We start from the raw sequence: 21,755 nt of genomic DNA on the forward strand, positions 1-21,755 counted from the left end.
ATACATCCCCAACGGGCTACCTGGCCTGGAAACTCGGCTGCCTCTCCTCTTCACAGGAGGAGTCTTGAGCGGGCGCATATCACCGCAGAAGTTCGTCGAATTGACATCCTCCAACCCGGCCAAACTCTACGGCATGACACGGAAGGGGGCCATTGCGCCGGGCATGGACGCCGATGTCACGATCTGGTATCCACAAGAACAGTTCGAACCGTTTCGCCTGTCCAACGACATGCTGCACCACGCCATCGACTACACTCCGTATGAAGGATTTGAGTTTCGAAATTGGCCGAGATACACGTTCCTGAGGGGCCAGTTGATGTTTGCAGAGGGCAAGCTTGTCGGTCCTCGAGGTGCTGGAGCATTTGTACGCAGGACACCTTCGGCCCTCGCTGCCAGTAAGCCAGTCATTCAGACCCAGTGGCTGAATTAGAGCCGGGATCTCTGGCTATCGGCTTCTATACGAGCATGCTTCGTAGCCTATCCAAGGACTCGATGCTCTTAGCTATCCGTGTAGCCAGCAATTCCCGTTCATCATGTGAAGTACGTCCAGAATGTGGGATACGTGGTTCACGAGAGACTCTTTGTGTGAGTGACATAGAAAGCGTCGATACGCAGCAATAACCAAGTCAAGTTCAGGAGCTGTGTCTCTCTGTGCCTCGATACCCACTCCCGTACAACTTTCATTTATTCAAATCCCAACGTCAAACCACACAAGATATACCCATGTCCTGCTTTCCTCAGACTTGCTCAGCTGCATCGCAGCCTTGGACCCCTTTCATCATCCCATTAGTATCCCCCCAAAACACGCTCATAAGACTCATATCCTTCATTCAAATGAAAATGTTGATTTCATTTCGGCGGGGACGTCCACGCTCATGCCCTGGGCCCAGCCCATGTCCATGTGGGAAAAAATGCCGATGAGGCCGTCGTCGTCGCCGATGATGATGACATCTTCGAGCATCACCGCCGTGACCATCAGAACCTGAACGATCACTGACACCACCGTCTGAATGGCCGTCATGATCCTTCAAAGCAGCAGCATTATTATTATCATCATCATCATAACGGTCGGCGTAATCCCCAATCGGACCTACACGTTCATGCTGTGGTTGTGGACTTGGTGGCCTTCCGGGTGCGCCTCGTTGCCCACGACGATGCGGTGGTGGAGGACTTTGATATCGACGATGGTGATGACCATGTCCATGGGCTGCTCTTCTTGGATCATGATTCCCGTGACGACCGTGATCGTACTCGTACCTCACCTCGATCCCTGGGAAACCTGGAAGTTCGAAAGCGCCACCACGGCGATGATGATGACGTCTCCAATGATTATGATAACCATGATCATAGACTTCGAGGTCTCTCCTGCCGTGCTGCAGGTGTTCTTCTTCTTGTGGGAAAACCCATTCAAGTTGTTCCCAACCTTGACCTCGACCTCGATCTTGGTGATGTTGTAGCTGTTCCCCGAACCCATCGTCATCGTCGAGAACCCATCTCCTACTCCTCCTACTCCTTCTTACGAGTTGAAATGGCTGATGTCCAAAGTCCAGTAGACCTTGTGCTCCACCTCCTCCCCAAGGTCGGTCTGCCGTGATGAAGTGATTGTAGACTGGCATGTTCGGTTGACTTCTTGGTGGATGGTATGGGTTTGTGTATTGAAATCGGTCTGAAACATGAATCGTGCGTGGGATAGGGAAGAAAGTAAAAGAACGCCATTGCTAAGTCCATCCTTTCGCACATTTATACGTTCTTTGACAGTCCGCCGTTTGATAGGATTGAATATTCGAGTGACATGATGAGAATACGACATCACCTCAGTCGTATTTGGTTTGCAACGGTGTCGAAGTGTGATGGGTTACCTTTTGATCAAGGTAGACGGCAGTGATGCGTGAACTGGAGACCATGAGGTACCTAAGGTAGGGACCAGACCTGCAACATATCTTCACTTCAACAACCAATAGTGATCCAGAACGCCCGATCGTAATTCATATCCTAGATATATTCATTGCAGTGAAATTTCCCTCAACATTGATCGCCTTGATGGCCCAACTAGTAAAAAGACTCACCACGTCGAATTGCGACTTTGTCACAAACATGGTCTGGAGGTTGGGCTTATCCTTGGAAACTTCGCTCTAGTGGGATTAAAACTTTGGGAGTCTGGCAGGTTTCCATGACTACTGTAGTATCTCTATACAAAAGGTATGAAGGGGTCATAGTCGGGATAAGTAATAGAAGAGCCCGGAGGGGGTTCGAATCTCCAAACTTTTTGTTTCTCAGTGGACATATTTTTTTGTTGTTTCTCTGACCAGGGTTGTTTCTCTAACCAAGGGAGGGTGGTGGTGAAGGTGGTAGAATCGACGTCAAGGCGGTGAATTGATGTACACATCACACTCATATAACGAACGCCTCTCGTATGAGAGTTGACGCTCCAGTCATTTGGAGAATGTAAATCACTCCAAGCAGATACACGTTTTGGCAAGCAACAGATAGGATCCAATCGGGGAACACTCACCCCATGAAAGCCTGTAAAAGAACAAAATGTCTGAACATGGTATGAAGTGGATGAGATGCAATTGAATTTTCATTATTCGTTTCTGCTGGAATCACTGCCCGAGAACCAAGTGTTCAACGGCGCATCCATCCAGAGTCGTCCGATAGAAACTCGGGGGTCTCAAGACGAGTCTTGAATTGGTCGTTGGCACCCATAGTCCACGACTACATGGTCGCACATACTCCGTGTAGGGTACAAAAAATGCCGAAGTTTCAGCCAGCGCTAGCTGGCTCTTTGATTTTGCGCCTGGCTTTCTCCTTCGTCTTCGTGATGTTGAAGCGTTCTAGATCGCTCTGACCGTTTATCGGGGCAGTACAGCTTACTGTGTCGATTCGAGACACGTAATCGCCACAATCACATTGCATAGCCACGGGACCATCATCCTGTCGTGGATGACCCATTGCACTTCAGGTGGCCGGCACCAAGACATGCATGACGATGCCGTTGCGCGACTTGAGCATCGTGAGCCGACCTTGACAGCCAATTCCCCTTCATCGTGATATGCGCGGCCGATAATAATGTTGCTTTAGTCTCTAAAGACTTTGTGTTCACAATTGCGCCTGTCTCTTCAACCTCTGCAATTCTCTGCAAATGCCCTCCAGCTCTTCTTCGCTGACGGTACCCTCCTCGACCTTCCTCTCGAGACTCGGAACCAGGGCTTTGGCCTCGTCCGAGCACGTCGGCACCAGGCTCCCGAGCTGACTCTTTTCAAACCGATCCAGGTGTTCGCCGTACGAGTTGATGATGCCCTCGACCTGTTGCGCCTCGGCGAGATCTTTGAAGACCGCAAAAATCTCCAAGTAGTCTCTAGTCTTGGCCGTCGTTTCCGTCTCTTCGTAGCCTCCGCCCCGTGCGGCTCGCGTGGTGAGCGTCTTTTGCAAGATGATTCGCGCTTCCGAGAGGTTCAGTGTGACTTCGTTCTGGAATTCGCCAAGTTTCAGCACGGCGCCGGCTTCGAGGTCCGAAGTCGCGGTGGGAGGCACTCGAGAAGGCGCTGCGTGAGGCATGTTGTGGCGGCAGGGTAAGAGTACTTTTTAAAAGTCTGTAAGGTTTGTGAGATTGATGTGGTGTTGACACCCGCACGAAGACAAAGTTGCATCAAACAAGCCCGAAGAGATGAATTGCGTAGGCACTAGCGTAGCCTTGCATTGCACGGATACTGGTGGTAGCCTTGTCGGAAGAACAGTTTTGCCGAAGACCGGCCTTCAACACACAACTAACCAGTAGTCAATAGCGCATAAAGAAGCAGATGCTACATGTTCGGCCTGGATATGACAATTTCGAAGACTACTCAAGCCATCTCCTCACACGAATAAGATGTAAACCGCCTACCACGAAATAGGCTAGATAACGTCGGATCATGGTGATCTCAACGGCGTAAAAGGATTACAGGGATGCAGATTGGTCCTTGATGTGATTGTTATATCAGTATATCCATTTGAATTACATATCCATCCCAAAAGAGAAAAAAAAATGCGAAGAAGCCTCTTTATGCAAAAGGCTCAGAACCAGCTCCGGCTTACAACACCAAAGCGCCCACTCCAGCAACAACCAAGAGACCTCTACCAACGTTGATTGCATGAGCACCTGAGGCATTGTCACTACCCACCGCAGCGCTGCTCGTCGCAGCTGTGCCAGCCACAGTCGTGCTAGCTGATGTGACAGCACCAACGAGGCCAGCAGTCGACGAGGACAGAGAGAACTTGGAAGTTGTAGTGGCTGAAGACGCTGATGACAACAGGCCACCTGAACCTGAGCCAGAGCCCGAGCCCGAGCACGCCGAGGACGTTGATCCCTACATCAGTTGTTAGCAGGGACTCCATCTCTTATGTAGAGAGAACATACGGCTGCACAGCACTTTCCAACTGTGCTTGAACAAGTAGTTCCAGCAGAGCAATAATCTATAGCAGATGGGAAATTAGCATTAGGCTTTTGCAATCTCGTAACAACCCAGGATGATACTTACAGCCGTCCTCGCAGCAAACCTCGCCCGCATTGGGATTGTAACAACCGGTGGAACCGCAAGCGACGTTACCAGCGCCCCATTTGGCAGCACAGCTGCTATCGGTGGTGCCCCCGGAGCCTCCACCCGAGCTAGTAGTACTGTTGTCTGGGCATGTATCATATTCTGGATCATTGGGATTGTAACAATGGTATCCATCGGCGCATTCCATGTAGCCTGAGCCAAAGCAAGAAGTGCATGTTGCACCGACTTTGGAGCAAATATCAGTGGTGCCGCTAGTAGAGGTTGGGGCCGAGGCGCTCGCAGTGGCCGTGCCGGTGCCAGAGTCGGATCCGGAGCCCGAACTGCTGGACGAACAGCTGTCGATGCCATAGTAGGAGTCTCCAGGAAGGTAGCAGAAGATACTGCTTCCAGGGCAGAGGGTATATCCGGCACCGAAGCATTCCGAGCAGGATCCGGTGCAACGCTTGTCCAGAGATCTGGTCATGAGCCTGTTGGCTGAAGTGGGAATTCGGGTGCGCCCAACTTCCATGCCCTTGAGGATCGCATCGTCAGCCTCTTGCGCTGAGGCAAGGAGGACCAGAGAGGACAGGCACAAAGCCGCTTTGGTGAACAACATCTTGAGTCTGTAGAAGGGACCAACTGAAGTGAACGACTAAAGTGAGAAAGTTGACTTGAGTTCAAACGGAGTAGTATTCGTATTGAGAAGGGAAAAGGAGCAAAGCAATGAACGAGCTGAACAACGCGGGCGCCTCGCGAATATAGCATTTCCATTTTCCCTCATGTTAGCCTTACGGTTCCCTCGCTAGGGTCGGGATACGAATACGCCACCAATGTTGGTTCTTTTTGGAAAAAGATTCCTTTGAATACTCCTGGGGAGCCATGAATATTGCTTCAGCCAACCGGCTGTGCATTTCTGATCCTCAGACACCAGTGATTGGTCCCTTCGGCGAGAATGACTCTTTCTTTGGACTGGCCAAGGAACGCGGTATACAAGTAGCGGCCAGCAGGTATCCTCTCCAGAAGTAGAGGAAGGGGTACCTGCATGGCTCCGGGGCTCCTCTAGCCATAGAAGGAAGTCCCTATCCAACCAGGAAGGCATGTACCTGGCTAGCAGGACCATGTGCTCTGTAGATCACAGGAACAGCCAACGAGAGGGTCCAACAAAATTGGAGCGACGACCCTCGGCAATCTTCTCATGCCGGTCGTCGAAACCGGTGTCGCGAAGACCTGGCCGAGAAGAGTTCGACTTTGAACTGTTAAAGCGAACGAGTGTGGAGGTCTCAGGGACCATCGAGGAGCCTCCTCCCGTGTTTGAAGCCACAAAGGGGCTTCATCTCTTGGCACGATGCTTGGCGAATCACGGGGGGCCGACAATGGTGAAGTTTAGTTTGAGGTCAGGCTGAATCCAATTTTTCTCGCCCAACTTCATTCGGATGGCGCCCTATGAGCGTCTTTGCTTTTCGCCCCAATTGAGATGAAGTTGGGCATCGCGTAACCTTGAATACGAGCCAGGCTGCTGGCTTCCGGGATTTTTGGTCGAGAGCGCGATTCGGCAATGCCCACTCTGAATTCCACGCCGGACCACAAGTCCTTGAAATTTTAAATCACGACTTTCCCGGCGCATGGGCCGCGCTAGAGAATAGCGCTCTGGACCAATGAAAAGTATGTCTTCGAGTAATATGTAAGAGAAACAGCTTGCCTCAACAAGTAGTGGCGATCTCTGCCACAAGAGGTTCGTCGTATTGAGAACCAATTATACTCATAGTGGCAGCAGTATGCGGGCTGCTGCTCACGGGCACCCCAAAAAGCATACCATAAATGACAACCAACCCCCCCAGTACCGGTGTCCAGCTGACTCGGAGAGTTCAAGACTCGACCGTTGGGGAGGGGGTGTGACAAGTGTACAATTGTAAATCACTTCCTCCATCGTCGCAAAGCTGTCGGCTCTAGCCTATCGTTGGTCGGCAAAGAAGACTGACTTCCCAAACGAACAAGCTGCATGTCGACCAGTCACGACCCTTTTGTTCGAGCTGAGCTTTATGCTCACCATCATAAGCCGTTGATCTTCAGACCCTTGAACTCCTTGGTAGTGTTCGTTATAGCAGTCTCAACCGGTAACCGTTCCATACTGCTGGCGCCGAAGAATCCGTGCACACCTTTCGTGCGACTGAGAACAAAGCTCGCATCCTTCGGTTCGGCAATCGGGCCACCATGGCATAGAACAATTATATCGGGGTTGATCTTGACTGCAGCGTCTCGTATATCCTGAATTAACAGGACACAGTCGTCGAGTGATTTTCCAGTCTTTGCACCAATGCTTCCAGACGTGGTCAGACCCATATGTGCTACCAAGCAATCCGCGCCTGCATGGGTCATGCGCTCAGCCTCGTCCACATTGAAAACGTAAGGCGTCGTTAGCAGATCCAACTTATGTGCTTCCGCAATCATAGCCACCTCTTTGTCATAGCCCATTCCTGTCTCCTCAAGATTTGCTCTGAACGTGCCGTCGATGAGGCCGACCGTAGGAAAGTTCTGTACTCCACAGAAGCCCATACCTTTCAATTGCTCGAGAAATTTGGGCATGATGCGGAAGGGATCTGTGCCACACACTCCAGCAAGCACACCCGTCTTGTTGACGATCGGCAAAACCTCGCTTGCCATGTCCACCACTACGGCGTTGGCATCACCATAGGGCATGAGGCCAGCCAGAGAGCCTCGACCTGCCATCCTGAATCTGCCAGAATTGTAGATGATTATAAGATCAGCGCCTCCCGCTTCGATGAATTTGGCAGAAAGACCTGTGCCGGCACCCGCGCCGACAACTGGTTTTCCATTTCTAATCAGCTCGCGAAGGTGAGATAAGACTTCGGATCTCGAGGAAGGAGGAGGCATGGTTGAGATGCAAGACTCGTAGGATATAATCGACTATGATCGATGTGTTATGGCTGCCACGATGGATCCGATATACTATCAGTACTCGATACTATCAAAAACATGTCTTGATTTCAAAAGTCGCTCAGCCGACGTCATTCTAACGAGGCAACGCGGATTTTGCGGGGGAGAAACAATAGTAATAGGCATGAAAGGAGAAAGAGGGGCAAACGCCATTCACAGCTCTTGACCCTGTAATTGCTTGTTCACATCCCTGCTGCAAATCTTCTGATGCGACACATGCTTCATATCATGTCATCGGTGACATCCGTGAGGATTCATCTCTTCTTCCATCATTGCTGAAGAATAGTGCGCCTCAGATGCGTGGAGGTGACCGTTGACACCATGCCTAAACCAACTATCCTCATTGTTGGCACTACTGACACCAAGCTCGATGAGATCCTCTACCTTCGCCAACAGATTCTGGCCCAAGATGCCTGCCAAACCAAGATCTTCGATGTAAGTGTTACACCTGGCAAGTCACCGGCCTGGGAAGAAATTCCTCAAGACGAAATCATTTCGCCACTACACGAGCAGAGCACGGCTCTCAAAAATCTCTCGCGCGGAGGGTATGTGGACAAGACTATCGAACTATGTGTGCCCCTAGTCAAAGACCTTGTCGACAAGGCCAAAATCTTCGGCATAGTCTCAGCAGCCGGCAGCAGTGGCTCTTCGATCGCAACAGCATTCATGCGCGAAGCTTGCCCCGTCGGGTTTCCCAAACTCATGGTTTCGACCATGGCAAGCGGAGACGTCAAACATTACGTCGAAGAAACAGACATTACAATGATGTACAGCGTTGTCGATATCGCTGGCGTTAACACGATACTCAAGCGCATCTTGTCTAATGCTGCGTCCGCAATCTCCGCAATGGCAGTATCGTATGCAAAATCTATGATTGACGCTTCTGCGGCAGACACAGCGGGCAAGCGCATCGCTATCACGATGTTCGGCAATACCACTCCTTGCGTGGACCAGATCAGGCGCATTCTGACATCAACACCACACGATGTATCCGAATACGAGATCTATGTTTTCCATGCCACTGGGTCTGGCGGGCGAGCAATGGAGAGACTTATCAGAGAAGGGCAAATTGACGCGGTTATAGATCTGACTACGACTGAAATTCCAGATGAACTCTTTGGTGGTGTGCTTACGGCTGGCCCGAATCGTCTGGAAGCTGCAGCGCAAAAGGGTATCCCGATGGTGGTCTCCGTTGGCGCTTGCGACATGGTCAATTTTGGCCCTAAAGAGAGCGTACCCGAGAAGTACAAGGATCGTCATCTAGTCGTTCACAATCCCGCTGTCACCCTGATGCGCACGACAAAGGATGAAAATAAACAGGTTGGAGATTGGATCGCGTCAAAGTTGACGACTCATGCCACAAACCCAGCCTCAATCAGAATGCTCCTGCCGGAAGGAGGAATCAGCATGATCGATGCACCTAATCAGCCTTTCCATGATCCCGACGCTGACAAAGCACTATTTGACAGTATCGAGGAGGGGCTCGAAGGTTCTCAGATTGAAATCGAAAGACATCCACTGCACATCAACGATGAGATCTTTGCCGGGCATGTAGCTTCAGCCATTCTGGAGGTGATGGGAATCACACCGAGAAAGTATCGGTTGGCAAATGCGAGAAGGCGGAAGTGGTCCTTCGACCATGGGTCGACGGTCATGATGGCAAGGAGACTCAGCCAGATTGAGGTTCCCGATGCGTAACTCAATAATTTGGGAGGCGCGCTAGGATGGAAGGGCTTCTCTTGAATGATGAAAATGATTGCGGGAGGATTGTTCGGCTATGGGGTGTCTGTGTCTGCGCTTCACCTTTTATGTATACCAATCCACGTCATCGGTCTTCTCAGAATTAGGATGTTCGATCGCCTTAAGAGGCTTTGCCTGAGTCACTATTATCAACCTGCAATTTGAGCTTTTTTATGAGAGAAACATTCGAGCAAATCGAAGTTGCAATGCTACCTCTCATGATCGAAAAGCGACTGAGTGGTTACGGCGTATTCATCTGTATAGGTGGTTTAATCTAAGCCTGCTGAGATGGGGATTATTTTCTCAATCCCCTTCAAGCCACATACTTTTAAAGTCGCTTGTTTCACAACATCCACGCTTCATCAACACAGCCGCCCTTCACCCAGCTATGTGCAATGGACATCACCACCCTCATGAGTATGGCAATTCTGGCAAACATCAATGAGCAATTCGATTATAGCATCAGGATCGTTGGACTTACCGGCGGCAGGCTCGATGTTGTTGAAGGAGCTTGAGTGGCTGTTGGTGACCCAGTCGTCGAGGCGGGTGCGGGAGCTGGTGTCGCTGATGCTGATGCTGACGCTGATGCTGACGCTGAATGGTCATGATCATGGTCATGGTCATGACTCTCACCTGGGCAACCTTGTCCGGGAACGGCTATGTCGTATGCATACACCTCCAAGGCAAAATATTGCAAGGTGTCACTATCGCGGGTGGATTGAGTCTCGTTGCCCTTGGCAAGCTCGATGACCTCGTCGTAATCTCCAGCAAAGTGTTCGATATACTCTCCACCAATTGCTGGCATGTGGTACAGTCGATGCAGGAGATCCGATGCCCAGAACGTGTTGGCCGGCGATCCAGCAACGTTGTATCCCAAAGCACACATTTGATTCAGCGAGCGACGAGTTTCGTAGCTCAAATCGCAAATCACAGTCTCGCCGGTCGCGTTCTCACCACGCCAGTGACCACCCCAACCTGAGTCGTGTCAGCGGATCTTCAACAGCCCATCATCATGTTGGGGGTGACAACCTTCCAGAGCACAATTTCCATCGGGATTGTCGCAGCGGAAGAGCACTCCACTCTTGTCACCACTGACGATGATTTCGTACGCGCCGATAGCGTCATATGGAGGTCGGTCACCGAAGTATTTTTGATAGACCTCGGATTCATTACCCCATCGCAAGATGTGCTCCTTGGCATGTTGTACCAGCAAGACTGTCTCGTTGAGAGCGGTCGCAAGTTGGTGAGTTTGGGATGCGTTACAGCTCGAGTGAATAGGGAATTGTGTTACGGCACCAGCATCCCATGCTGTGGAGGTAGTGGTGAATGGTGCTTCCTGGCGCACAGCAAGAGGTGCTGGAGCCGCAGAGGCGACCGCCACAAGGGCAAGGGGAAGGGCTGAAGCAATACCAATCATTGTGTTTAGTGAATGTTCGAAAGCGGGAGTTCTTGCTGAAGAGATGCCTATTTTGACAAAAGAAGCCGAACTGAAGCAGGTCTATATACTCACGACAGTCCATCCTCTAGTTCCTGCCTCTACGTACCTGTTCCTTTCACCACGAGCTATTGGAGGCTAATGCAGGTCCGACATCATCAATGTTCAAAGTTTTCCGCCCTCTACAGGTTTTTCTTGCACTACAGACCTTAGCGGTCACTTACTCCGACAGTATTCTGGTGAGTATGAGCTCAAGAATGGTTTGGTGCAGAGGTCTCAGTGTTCATGAGGAAGATCCAGCATTGATGCCGAGAAATGCCAAGTTGAGGACAATGAACGCTGCTGGGTCTGATACCGTAGAAGAAAATTCAGACTATGGTCTTGTTCCTCTTGGGATCTCTCGAAGTTGCTGGCTATTACCCGCTCATTTCATCCTGGAAGACAAAAGGCACAGGGCGGAGACACCACGTTGTGATATGCCAAGCATAGTCCGCTCCGCTTCAAGGCCGAGAGGAAAAGTGAGGACCTTAACATAACGCACTCAGCCTCGAGGTTGGGCCAATCGATGCCGTTTGCATGTCATGCCGACAGCGGAATACTCCATATGTCTTCATGGTCTTCAGCTTAACATCCCACACGGTGTGTCTCCCACTCTTGGCTCTCATCGACTTTGTCAAGACTGTTCGCATTCGTGCCTTGGCTTCACAACCATGACCAAGGTGACGACCGGGTTTACACGGCCATGTCACGCAATGAATGGCGACATCCGCAGGGAGAAGTGCACCCAGAGTCAAAAACGTGAAAACAGGCACGGGATGACCGAGGTGGGCACTCAACCACACGGTAAGTTGTCGGAAGAAATTTCTCGCAAGCAGAATGCGTACGGGTATATTAAATCAGCGTGATACTTCAAGATATTACGTTTGGGGTTCTTTACACTTCCTCACGCATCGGACAATCTGTTCACACCGAGTCCCTCATAATGCTTTCAATTTCGTTCCTCGTACTTGCCGGGGTCTCCTCGGCCATTGGTCAGGTCACTTATACAGGATGCCATAACCATTCAACCGTGGAATACTGTTACGGCCCTGATGGCGAGGAAACGGCACTTGCCACGTACACTTCGGTGCCCACCATGACGACATTCTCGACATCAACTCTTCCCGCATCTGTTTCAGCATCAGCATCAGCGACGACTTCGTCTGGTCAGACTACGGCTGTCACTGGATGCCATACTCATGAAACCAATACCTTCTGCATCAACGGCATCGGAAATGAAGTCCAGATCTCCGGAACGGCGACTGCCACTGGAGCACCACCGGCCCAGTACACTGATTGTCACTCACACGGAAATGACCAGTACTGTATCGGTCCCGGGGGAGAAGAAGTCCAGGTAATGTCCGAAGGTGCACACTCGGAGAGCGGCCATGATGAAGCGGATGGAGACAAATCTGAAATGGACTGCCATTTTCATGCCGGTGTTGAGTGAGTCAATTCAACTTTTAATTTTGCCTTGGTGTTCTTTTGCTGAATCGTGTCCAGACATTGTGTCCCAAAAGGTGGGTCGGAAAGCAGTAGCAGTTCTGCGTCTTCTGCGTCTTGTGAGCTTCAAGAGCGAGATTACAACATTGGGCTGCGAGTGGGAACATTGTTTGTCGTCTTGGCCACGAGTGCAATCGGTGTATTTGCACCGATCTTCATGGCCAGACTACCCTTTCAGAATATCAACTCCATTCTGTTCACGACTGTGAAGCAATTTGGTACTGGGGTTATTGTTTCGACAGCATTCGTTCATGTGAGGGGAAGATCGCAATCCCAAATTGGTCGTTTGACTGACAATTTGTTCTAGCTTTACACACATGCGTCGCTCATGTTCAACAATCAATGTCTAGGGGCATTGGACTACGAGGCGACAACTTCGGCGATTGTCATGGCAGGCATCTTCATCTCGTTTCTCTTCGAATACCTCGGACATCGTATCATTCTAGCTAGAAAAACTAGAAGATATACCGACACAAGTGCGAACGCTACGACCACGAATTTGCCCACGAAAGAGGATGACTCCACGCCAACTTCTGCTACCTCAGTTCACGCTGTGAATTCTGTCACTGGTCCTGAAACTTCACGAAGCCTCGCGAGTCTGGGCCACAGCCATGGTTCAGCAGTTGTTGATCCGACCAATCCAAACTCAAAATTGTCCGTGTCTATAATGGAAGCCGGTATACTGTTTCACAGTATTCTGATCGGTTTGACCCTCGTTGTTGCTGGAGATTCATTCTACAAAACCCTGCTGGTTGTCATCGTATTTCATCAATTCTTCGAAGGCCTGGCCCTAGGTGCGCGGATCGCCCTGCTGCCCAAAAAAGGAACAGGTTCATCTTTCTGGCGAACCAAATTTCCGATGGCCACGGCCTTTGCTCTGATCACGCCTCTCGGAATGGCGATCGGGCTGGGGGTCATACACAGTTTCAACGGCAATGACAGGGATACCATTCTCACCATTGGAACCCTGGATGCGCTTTCCGCAGGGATATTGGTGTGGGTTGGCATTGTAGACATGTGGGCCAGGGATTGGATCATTGAAGGTGGAGAGATGACTGCGAGGAATTTGGGTTATGGAAAGATCGGTCTTGGTCTCTTGAGTCTCGTGGCTGGTTTCATTGGAATGAGCGTGCTGGGAAAATGGGCATAATGATGGGACCACGACGGGGATTAAAAAAGTCTGGAATATGAATGGTTGGAACTTTTTGGTCGATTCCACTAATAGCAACATTGTCTTGAACACACTGCCTTGAGCCCTGTGTATTTCGCAGCCTCGTCTTCCACAGCCTTGTCCCACCGGCGCCACCCCGGGGAATCAATAATCTATGACATCGTCCTTTTTTTCCCTGCGCGAGGAACATGAACATATGTAAATGTATTATTGTTGACTTTCCCCAAGCGCTTCTCTCTTCCTCTCCCCCCATACCTAGGCTTGTCCTGTTCTCTTTTTTCCTCTCTGTCGGAGTCCTCCTCCTCGAGAGCCATGCTGGGCACATGTCCAGACCGCTTATGCGTATTCCTTATACGCAGCCTCTACCGCCGCCGTTGATAATTCCTCCGTCCGCATCCACCAAGCAAGGTGCAATCGCCGCTCTATCTCACTTCCTGACCACCTCCGCCGGGCATGCTTCGTCGTCTCGGGGGAATAAGACGGTCCTCCTGACCGGAGCCGGAATCAGCGTGGCCTCGGGCCTCGCCGACTACCGAGGGCAAAATGGCACGTACACCCAGAACAAGAACTACCGACCCATCTACTTCCACGAGTTCGTGGCGAGTCACGAAGCCCGTAAACGTTACTGGGCTCGGTCGTTCTTGGGTTGGCGCGGCCTGCACCGTTCATCCCCCAACGCCACCCACTTTGCCATCCGCGACTTGGGCCGTTTGGGTCTCGTCGACAGCGTCATCACGCAAAACGTCGACTCCTTCCACCGTCTCGCGCACCCGGCCCTCCACACGGTCGAACTTCATGGCTATCTGCGCAGTCTGGTCTGTCTGAGCTGCAAAAACCTGATGGACAGAGATGCGTTCCAAGCCCGTCTGGCCGAGTTGAACCCTGCGTGGGCGGCGTTCTTGCAAGAGTTGTTGAGGTCGGGTGCGCTGGAGACGGAAAACCCGGTCGAACGACGCAAAAGGGGCTTCAGAACCAACCCCGACGGCGACGCCGATGTGCCCGGAGCCCCCTACACCATGTTCAGGTACCCCGCTTGCCCGACTTGTCTGAAACGACCTCCGATCTTGAGCGACGGGTCAAAGGGCCACGTGGACGTCGACAAGGACGGAGCGTGGATTCCTTCGTCCACGACTACGAACGGAGTGGGTGTCTTGAAACCCAATGTCATCATGTTCGGCGAAAGTATCCCTGCGTCTGTCAAGACTGAGGCAGAGGCCGCCATCGATGCAGCGAGTAAGATTCTAGTTGTTGGAAGTTCCCTCGCGACCTATTCGGCTTGGAGACTCGTCAAGCATGCTCATGAACGTGGGATGGGTATAGGGATCTTGAACATGGGAGGTGTGAGGAAGGAGGAGTTGTTCTTTGGTGAGCACCGTCATGAGACTGGCAAAAGTGATGGTGCTCATGACGGTCTGTCTGCTTCGAGAAGAGAGGTCGTGAGAGCTAGTCTTCCAGCTGAGGAGATTTTACCAGCTGTTGTGGATCTTGTCCAGGAGCATCAGAACCAACATCAGTACTAGCAACACTAGCCGAGGGTACTTTTATGGGTGTAGGGTCATCCCGTGCTCTATTAACTCCTGTATAGACTCTGTATGCATACACGTACACATATTGTAGCATACAAGAAAGTAACTTGGTAGAATTTCCATATCAACAATTCAGTTTCGTCTCGTCATTTCGTATCCTCGTATGCTATAATCGTATGCTTGTATTACTCCTCGCTCGCTTGTACCACGATATTGGTACATGTAACATTCCAGAAATAAAAATCCTCGTTCCCACAAGGAAAGAAATGGACACAATACCCAAATAAATGCAAGGTGAGACACGCAAAGCCCTTCTTCCTTGCCATCATCTTCCCTTGGGAAGAAATGCGCATGGGCACTTTCATCTCTCATCCTCATTCCTGTCTTGAAAAAGAATCCGATCGACTTGGATTTCAACGTTGCCGAGCTCGGTCCAAACACTTCAACATTTACAATCAACCACAACATGCATTGTACACGGGTCGATTCCGGTTCTGTTTTCACACCTGTTCAACGTGCCTGATTTCATTTTGGTTGACATGTCCTGGGACGCCACTGGCGTTGGGTTTTCTCTTTTCATTCTCCTTCTCACTCACACCACCACCACCACCCATCATACTTTGATTCCTCAATGCGAGTACACTGCTTCTTCTCCTCTCGACGGCACCACGACGGCCGAGGTTGAGTTCCTGGGCGAATTTGCTCCTGTCCCTGAACCATTCACCTTTCCAGTAAAAGATATAAATGGGGATGATGACCACAATGGACAAACAAGCCAGGATCGTCGATGGCAACTCGAGTTTGTACTTTGTACCGATGTTTTCGTAGACTTTATATAAAAAGTCAATACCCAGGCAGACAGACGGACTCACACGGGTTGGGGGATATGGTTGATCAATGAAGGGAAGTAGAGTAGAAAAAGAGGGAGACGCACAAGGTGTACTGTAAAGAGCGGCGATACCTGCCAAAAAGTCCCTCGCTAGATCATTGCCACCGGTCGCAGAGGCTGCGTAAGGACCGTACGCGGCAATCATGTAATCTATCGAGCTCTATTTCATATAATAATCAGTATATCGTATTCCCACGGTTCATCTCACGGTCGAACAAGCAAAAGGCAAAACTCACCTTGTATATTCCATAATTGGCCATCGCGATGAGAACGGTAAATATAAGTGGTGCTATCCATGGTATACCATAATCTGGGCCCAGACTCGTCCAGGCAAATCCAAAAAGGCCAATGGTTTCAAGAGGGGCAACTACATAAATTTCAAAAAGGCATTAGCACGTTACATACACCGAGTACGACAAGAACATTGTGTTGTCAAACAGTAAAAGAAAAAGGAATGCGGGTGCCTCAATGCGGAAAATATAGGTAGGTGGTCATGGATAAGTACGTACGGAAAAGTAACCACCACAACCTAGACTCGGGACTTAGTTTGTCTGGATCTTCGTCACGTATCTTGTTATGATGTCTGATGACGGGTAGATAGGTGAGGTATGCAAAGACATAACCTATCAGGGAACTGTTTTGTGTCATTGGCAATTCAATCACTCACTGGTCCTATACAGTCACAACGAGACCAAGTCATAGTTACTTACGACAAGAAAGCGAGACCGACTTGATACGGTTCCCAATTCCACTGTTTAAAGACTGGAGTAAAAGCTTCGAGAAAGGTAAAGAGTAGAGCGTCACTGAACCCGCTGAGGAGGGATAGGAACAATACGATAGGCTCGGTGAAAAACATCTGAAAAGGTCTGGCCCAAATCTTGCCAAACTCTTTCAATGGGAACCGAGGTTTCTTTAGCTCATCGGGACCGTAGAAGTGAGTCTCGCCATTCTTTCGACGTCTCTTGGCTTCACGGTCGAGGAGGATGGTCGCTCGTGTTTCGGGGATGATGAGGAAATGAATGATTTGAACCGCACCGCCGATGCAGAGTTGCATCCAGAATATCCACGGTAGGGATCTGTTTGTATATCTGTCAGGGAAAATTGTCTCTCTACTGTCCTTTATCCCCGCAAAAAGAATCTCCTTCATAAATCTTGGCCATGGTGATAAAGGGAAAGGAAGGAAACTCACAAATATTGCCCTACGAACCCTCCAATGACAGCACCAACGGGGGCACCACCGACGCTGGACAATACCACAAAGGCCACGGCATATTGAAACCCGGAATCCTCGGGTTGATAAAGGTCGGCAATGACGCCCAACGTGACCGAACCACCGGCGGTCGAGAGACCACCGAGGGCCCGGGCGACGACGATGGTGGCGAAATTCGGAGCCAGGGCGGCGGGGAGTTGCCAGATATTCACCAAGAACAGACTGAGCTGTTGGGTAGGCCAGCGGCCCAACTCTTCGGACCACGGCGCCCACAGTTCGCACCCAAAGGCGTAACATATCAGGAAAATCATCTGACCGACCCGGGCCTTTTGTTTGCTGATGGTGTACTTCTCGGCCAGGCCGTCGACGCCGTTGGCGTAGATGCTGGCGTTGAGGTTCATCGAGGTCTGGATCAGGAGGATGGTGACGAGGATCATCCATTTTTTCCACGCCGGGAACGAATAGCCCAGTTTGTCGTAGGCGTCTTCTTCGGTCAGTTCGACCTTACCGTCGGTGCGTTTGGACCGGTCGTCGCCTTCCAGGTTTTCGGCGGCCAATTCAGGTCCAGAAACACCGAGGGCACGTTCGTGGGACCCCGGTGGGGAGGAAAGCACGTCTGGTTGTCGTCGGTGCCGGTGTTGTTCATGATGGGAGTCTTTCTCGGTGCGAGCGTGGTGGTCACCGTTGTTCCCCAGGGTCGACTGATCAGACACGGACATGTTTGGCGTCGATCCTTGTATCGTGTCGGGGCCAAGTCGGAGTACGTTGGCCTTGAATCGGGTTCCGACGAACACCTGCGAGGATAAGAAACCGTCACGGGGCTGAAGACAGCAAGCAAGTAGTCCAAGGAACAGAGTTTTGTGTGTAAATCTCAAGGAGAAGTTGACTCCGTACGAGTGCAGACGGAATAGAATGGGGGAAACAAGAAAAGGGATCACACAATACCTATAATCTGCACAACAAGTGTGAAAACTGAAAAACTTGGCCATGATGCTGGGGTTCGCATTCTTCCGATTCTTTTCGCACGCCCACTCCAAAGAACGCCGTTCATCATCACATTGTGATTGAAATGCCCAGACACGGGTCATGCGGTGATGATGACGGCGATGATGCGAGAGCGTATAGGTATCGGCCCCTTGTCTTTGCTTATGACTTCATCAACGAGCCAGCAAAAGTAGTACGGAGTAGTACATATACAACATACTAGTTACCTCGTAGCGCTACGGGTGTGGCACGCGGGCACCATTCAGAGCTCACCATCCAACAAGGGGGTTTTCTGTCAAAAGAAAACCTGGGGGAAAGGGGGGAGGAGGCCGGCTTGAACGAAAGCCACATCCCTAAGAGCGTACGGAGAACAGGAATGGAAATCATGGGGCAAAAAAAAGGCAAGATTCGGATACGACAGCCACCATCATGATCGATATGTGGTTTCGCCCATCTGTGTTTTGGAAACGAACGAATTGATTTGGTTGATGTTGAAACTTCTCCGCCCGATCCTCACCAAATAATGCCCGTTACAGGTATGATGAGTAGCTTCGTAGCGTCTTGGTATCTGTAGAGAAGGGAGTGCGCTGGAGGGATGGCCTATACAAAGTGATGTCAGTGGCGCGCCTTAACCAAGCATCAACTACTCTCTTACCCTGGAACCTCGAACCTCCCAAGAACTAACTAGGCATGCTTATACTCCGTATGTTGTTGGCATACGTAACGTCGTGGTGGTGAGTCGCAGAGACGGATTTCGTGGTGAATCTCTTCCTCCTCCGAGACAGACACACACAATCGAATGTAGTCGTCGATCACTGATTAATCCAAAGAAAAATATTTGCCGTCTACTGATCAAGCATCTCATGGTACAATTCTTTCGCAATTTCTAATCTGTTCTTTTGGTTTCCTCCTCGTAGGCTCACAAGGAGAACTGCCCTTCTAAATCCGTACACAAGATCGCTAAGGTAAGTACTACTGCGAGTACAAATACCATGCAAAATGCAAAAACAAAAAGATCGATTCCAAGACCCAAGATCAAGAAATGCCAATATGACCTCTTGGATTGCTTGTCTGGGCTACCATCAATCTGCTCCATGTTGTCGAGAACCTCTTGCTCGCCTACCCATAAAGGTCTTCACATTTTGGGAAGGAGAATTCTCTGTCCACCCTTTGGATGAGGGTTTCCATCTTTTCCAGTCGTTCCAGGATTGAGTGTCTCAATAGTTTGATTGACAAAGGTTCTTCCAGATCGCCCTGATCGATCAGTGCGCAAACTCGACAAGCTATTGCCATATTGCGGAGGTGGAGGTGTTCGTCCTGGAGCAGGGTGATATTGCACTGGTTGTTGTGGAGGTTGGAAGATATATTGCTGCGGTCCACTACCCAACATCTGTCCAGAGCTTGAAACCCCAGCGCGTCCGTTGGGAGTGTGTCTGAACACTTGGAAGCGATGACCTGACCTAGGTGGTGCTGGAGCAATATGTTGACCTGGTCCATTTAAAGAGACCCGAGGCGAATTTCTCTCGGCTGGTTCGGTTGCTTGCGATGGACCCGAATTTGTTAGAGGGCTGGGGGTGTCGAAATTGAGGATGTGTTTGAATGAATTTGGTGGTGGTACTGGCCGGCTGACTGGCGGGAAAGGGCCAAGATGAGGCGAATATGGCCTAGGGAACGCATCGTTCGATGCCATGGTAAATGACGGTGCCCCGTAACTGCCGTGACTGGTTTGAGTTGGTCTTCTCCATATTGCCACGTCCGCAAGCGTAGATAGCTTGAAGGAGCCACTAGTATCTGAGTCGACCCGGACTTGAGATAAAAGTTCGCGTTCTGTCATACGATCAAGCTCCTTGAGGGCTTCATCTGTCAGAGCACTCAATCTCTGTGATTTCTGGCGGTCTTCCTCCTCTCGGTTTTCTCGGTCTCTTTCCTCCATTTCACTCAACAGAGGTGCAATGATATCTTCGTCGAGGACTTGTTGTCTAGCTCGTTCATCATATGTGGCGAGTTGCAATTTGAAGGACTTTTCGTCCATGATTCTTTGTGAGACGTAACCTCGAGGTTGTGCATCAGGCTCTGGAAGTTCATGGTAGCGAAGATAATCACCAAGGTCGGATCCAGTCTCGGTGTGGGTTTCGTCGTGATCCTCACGATAGGCACGCTCGAAGAGCATGATGTCTCCTTCAGCGCCCTTGAGGTGTTCTTCATGTGCCTCTTGGATTCGTGTCTATGCTGTGTTAGCTGGAATAGCTCTGCAATTGTGTGGTGGTTTACCTTGAATTGCTGTTCAATGACCTCTTTCTCCTGTTCCAATCGTTGCATCTCATGTTCCATCTGCACTCTTTTTCGTGTCTTCATCAAGTCTTGAATATCCTCCATGGATGAATTCAGACCTTCTATGACGGTCTCAAATTCCGGCACTTTCTGATGCGCCTTTGGTTTTCGCGCAAGCTTGGAAAGATCCCGAGAAGCAAGCTGGTCGAGAATGTCCACTTGCTGAGCGCCAACTAGAGAGAAGAACTTCTTCAACTCATGCTGTCTTGCTTTGAGCATGGAGATCTCGACACGTTCATCTTGAGTCAATGGACGCTTGCGATTCGGTGGCTCCGGACTGTCACCACCACGTCCCCTCCTGCCTTTTTGCTTCCCCTTCCGGTTTCCCGCTCCATTCCGGTGGACGCCCTTGCGAGCGCGAGCGCCACCATTGGCAGTGCGCTTAGGAGAGCGCGAGTCCGACTCCTCGCTATTAGACGTTTGATGTTTCCTGGTGGTGACGTCTGTGTTGGAGATAACCGCGTTTGTAGGGGGAATGTCCACGTTGGACAGGGCGGCAGTTGCTGCTTCAACAGGTACTGTAGAAGCTGGAGGGGCGATGGCGGTTGGCTCTGGTGATGGCCGCTTGGCTTCAGGAAGGCCTCCGTCAGTGTTGAACTCCGTTTCGGAGAGTTTCCGCTTGGGAGTGTTGCGGGGTGATGGTGGTGTTATTGATGGCTCCGATGATGAAGCCAACGTCGACGATGATGCCGGGTCTTCAGAAGAAGTGTTTGGAGGAATTGTGCTCGTTTGACCCCGGCTTCGTGTATTCATGTGGAAGCTGGTGGTAGGATCGCGTGCTGAGCGTTTCCGAGACATGTTGCTAGTAGAGTGGTCAGTCAAGAAGTTATGCTAGACCTTGTATGACTCGGCTGATCCACGCTAGGAGGAACATCGTGGTGGGCAAGAGCGTCTCAACCCCAGAATCATCCTGATTGTGGCGCCAAGAAATTGGGATTTGGGAGATGATTGCAATGGAAGGGGGCAAGGAAGGTTCAGGAATATTTGGAACAGCTGAGACTTACAGTCGTGACTTGGGATGGGAAGATAGCTTTGTAACGCGGTACGTTTGAACCTTCGTTTTGATGCTGTGAGCATAAAAGTTTGACTCTAGAAGGGTGGATGGACGGTAAGAAGGTTGAATGTGTAGAACGGCGCAAGGCAGCTCCTGGTGCAGCAAACTTTGCTTCGATGGCTGTTGCAAAATCTTTGTGAGATATTGAAACCATATAGGAGCAGCTTCTTGAGGCATCCAAGCTTGGGGATGATGTTGAGAGGTGCGAGGGAAGAGATGATAGCATTCGGGGGCGGAGGTATTTTGAGCTGAAGAAAAACTAGATGAACAATAGCATGAATAAAGTCCATTGATGCCATTCAGCCTTGATGGCTGACCGGTTTTGTGAAAATCCATTCTCAATAGGCCTGTAGGTGAAGTGAATAACAATGGGTTGAGGTAGAAATGGTTCGTCAGGTGTT

At 50.5% G+C, this 21,755-nt stretch overlaps 10 protein-coding genes across 10 annotated transcripts; 3 read left to right on the forward strand and 7 right to left on the reverse strand.

Annotated features, from left to right (window-relative positions):
* Window positions 1–826: 826 nt before the first annotated feature.
* On the reverse strand, window positions 827–1,802 carry PV06_01211 (uncharacterized protein; the record flags this gene model as incomplete). The annotated part of the gene is made up of 3 exons (XM_016401804.1): window positions 1,263–1,802; window positions 1,095–1,207; window positions 827–1,025 (listed from the first exon to the last, which is right to left on the reverse strand). The coding sequence occupies exons 1-3, from the start codon at window positions 1,614–1,616 to the stop codon at window positions 827–829; spliced, it is 666 nt and encodes a 221-aa protein (XP_016268857.1). The 5' UTR covers window positions 1,617–1,802.
* Window positions 1,803–2,558: 756 nt separating this feature from the next.
* PV06_01212 (uncharacterized protein) lies at window positions 2,559–3,624 on the reverse strand. Its single transcript, XM_016401805.1, has one exon. It carries the CDS (start codon window positions 3,556–3,558, stop codon window positions 3,100–3,102), a length of 459 nt encoding a protein of 152 aa, XP_016268858.1. The 5' UTR covers window positions 3,559–3,624; the 3' UTR covers window positions 2,559–3,099.
* Window positions 3,625–4,070: 446 nt separating this feature from the next.
* On the reverse strand, window positions 4,071–5,133 carry PV06_01213 (uncharacterized protein; the record flags this gene model as incomplete). Its single annotated transcript, XM_016401806.1, has 3 exons — window positions 4,071–4,346; window positions 4,397–4,452; window positions 4,518–5,133. 3 exons carry the CDS (start codon window positions 5,131–5,133, stop codon window positions 4,071–4,073), a joined length of 948 nt encoding a protein of 315 aa, XP_016268859.1.
* A 1,433-nt stretch (window positions 5,134–6,566) lies between these two features.
* Window positions 6,567–7,409, reverse strand: PV06_01214 (uncharacterized protein; the record flags this gene model as incomplete). Its single annotated transcript, XM_016401807.1, has 1 exon — window positions 6,567–7,409. The coding sequence occupies one exon, from the start codon at window positions 7,407–7,409 to the stop codon at window positions 6,567–6,569; it is 843 nt and encodes a 280-aa protein (XP_016268860.1).
* A 232-nt stretch (window positions 7,410–7,641) lies between these two features.
* PV06_01215 (uncharacterized protein) lies at window positions 7,642–9,384 on the forward strand. The gene has a single exon (XM_016401808.1). It carries the CDS (start codon window positions 7,794–7,796, stop codon window positions 9,168–9,170), a length of 1,377 nt encoding a protein of 458 aa, XP_016268861.1. The 5' UTR covers window positions 7,642–7,793; the 3' UTR covers window positions 9,171–9,384.
* Window positions 9,226–11,065, reverse strand: PV06_01216 (uncharacterized protein). The gene is made up of 3 exons (XM_016401809.1): window positions 10,242–11,065; window positions 9,694–10,187; window positions 9,226–9,640 (listed from the first exon to the last, which is right to left on the reverse strand). Exons 1-3 carry the CDS (start codon window positions 10,627–10,629, stop codon window positions 9,599–9,601), a joined length of 924 nt encoding a protein of 307 aa, XP_016268862.1. The 5' UTR covers window positions 10,630–11,065; the 3' UTR covers window positions 9,226–9,598.
* PV06_01217 (uncharacterized protein) lies at window positions 11,038–13,581 on the forward strand. The gene is made up of 3 exons (XM_016401810.1): window positions 11,038–12,132; window positions 12,190–12,442; window positions 12,497–13,581. Exons 1-3 carry the CDS (start codon window positions 11,630–11,632, stop codon window positions 13,337–13,339), a joined length of 1,599 nt encoding a protein of 532 aa, XP_016268863.1. The 5' UTR covers window positions 11,038–11,629; the 3' UTR covers window positions 13,340–13,581.
* On the forward strand, window positions 13,577–15,017 carry PV06_01218 (uncharacterized protein). The gene has a single exon (XM_016401811.1). It carries the CDS (start codon window positions 13,684–13,686, stop codon window positions 14,878–14,880), a length of 1,197 nt encoding a protein of 398 aa, XP_016268864.1. The 5' UTR covers window positions 13,577–13,683; the 3' UTR covers window positions 14,881–15,017.
* Window positions 15,018–15,386: 369 nt separating this feature from the next.
* PV06_01219 (uncharacterized protein) lies at window positions 15,387–17,704 on the reverse strand (the record flags this gene model as incomplete). The annotated part of the gene is made up of 6 exons (XM_016401812.1): window positions 15,387–15,715; window positions 15,821–15,935; window positions 16,012–16,142; window positions 16,285–16,409; window positions 16,486–16,851; window positions 16,965–17,704. 6 exons carry the CDS (start codon window positions 17,702–17,704, stop codon window positions 15,387–15,389), a joined length of 1,806 nt encoding a protein of 601 aa, XP_016268865.1.
* A 1,105-nt stretch (window positions 17,705–18,809) lies between these two features.
* Window positions 18,810–21,733, reverse strand: PV06_01220 (uncharacterized protein). The gene is made up of 3 exons (XM_016401813.1): window positions 21,305–21,733; window positions 20,241–21,102; window positions 18,810–20,193 (listed from the first exon to the last, which is right to left on the reverse strand). The coding sequence occupies exons 1-3, from the start codon at window positions 21,688–21,690 to the stop codon at window positions 19,105–19,107; spliced, it is 2,337 nt and encodes a 778-aa protein (XP_016268866.1). The 5' UTR covers window positions 21,691–21,733; the 3' UTR covers window positions 18,810–19,104.
* Window positions 21,734–21,755: the final 22 nt, after the last annotated feature.

Source organism: Exophiala oligosperma (assembly GCF_000835515.1).
Source record: "Exophiala oligosperma strain CBS 72588 unplaced genomic scaffold supercont1.1, whole genome shotgun sequence".
NCBI lineage: Eukaryota > Fungi > Ascomycota > Eurotiomycetes > Chaetothyriales > Herpotrichiellaceae > Exophiala > Exophiala oligosperma.

Bases quoted from the DNA above. Each gene is read 5' to 3' on its own strand.
- PV06_01220 (XM_016401813.1), bottom strand. From the start codon at position 21,690: ATGGATTTTCACAAAACCGGTCAGCCATCAAGGCTGAATGGCATCAAT. The intron at 21,103-21,304 runs GTAAGTCTCAGC...CCACTCTACTAG, and splicing joins TCCCATCCCAAGTCACGACT to CAACATGTCTCGGAAACGCT. The intron at 20,194-20,240 runs GTAAACCACCAC...AACACAGCATAG, and splicing joins TCATTGAACAGCAATTCAAG to ACACGAATCCAAGAGGCACA.
- PV06_01215 (XM_016401808.1), top strand. From the start codon at position 7,794: ATGCCTAAACCAACTATCCTCATTGTTGGCACTACTGACACCAAGCTC.
- PV06_01218 (XM_016401811.1), top strand. From the start codon at position 13,684: ATGTCCAGACCGCTTATGCGTATTCCTTATACGCAGCCTCTACCGCCG.
- PV06_01216 (XM_016401809.1), bottom strand. From the start codon at position 10,629: ATGATTGGTATTGCTTCAGCCCTTCCCCTTGCCCTTGTGGCGGTCGCC. The intron at 10,188-10,241 runs GTTGTCACCCCC...GACACGACTCAG, and splicing joins TGGAAATTGTGCTCTGGAAG to GTTGGGGTGGTCACTGGCGT. The intron at 9,641-9,693 runs GTAAGTCCAACG...GATGTTTGCCAG, and splicing joins CAACATCGAGCCTGCCGCCG to AATTGCCATACTCATGAGGG.
- PV06_01212 (XM_016401805.1), bottom strand. From the start codon at position 3,558: ATGCCTCACGCAGCGCCTTCTCGAGTGCCTCCCACCGCGACTTCGGAC.
- PV06_01217 (XM_016401810.1), top strand. From the start codon at position 11,630: ATGCTTTCAATTTCGTTCCTCGTACTTGCCGGGGTCTCCTCGGCCATT. The intron at 12,133-12,189 runs GTGAGTCAATTC...AATCGTGTCCAG, and splicing joins CATTTTCATGCCGGTGTTGA to ACATTGTGTCCCAAAAGGTG. The intron at 12,443-12,496 runs GTGAGGGGAAGA...AATTTGTTCTAG, and splicing joins TTTCGACAGCATTCGTTCAT to CTTTACACACATGCGTCGCT.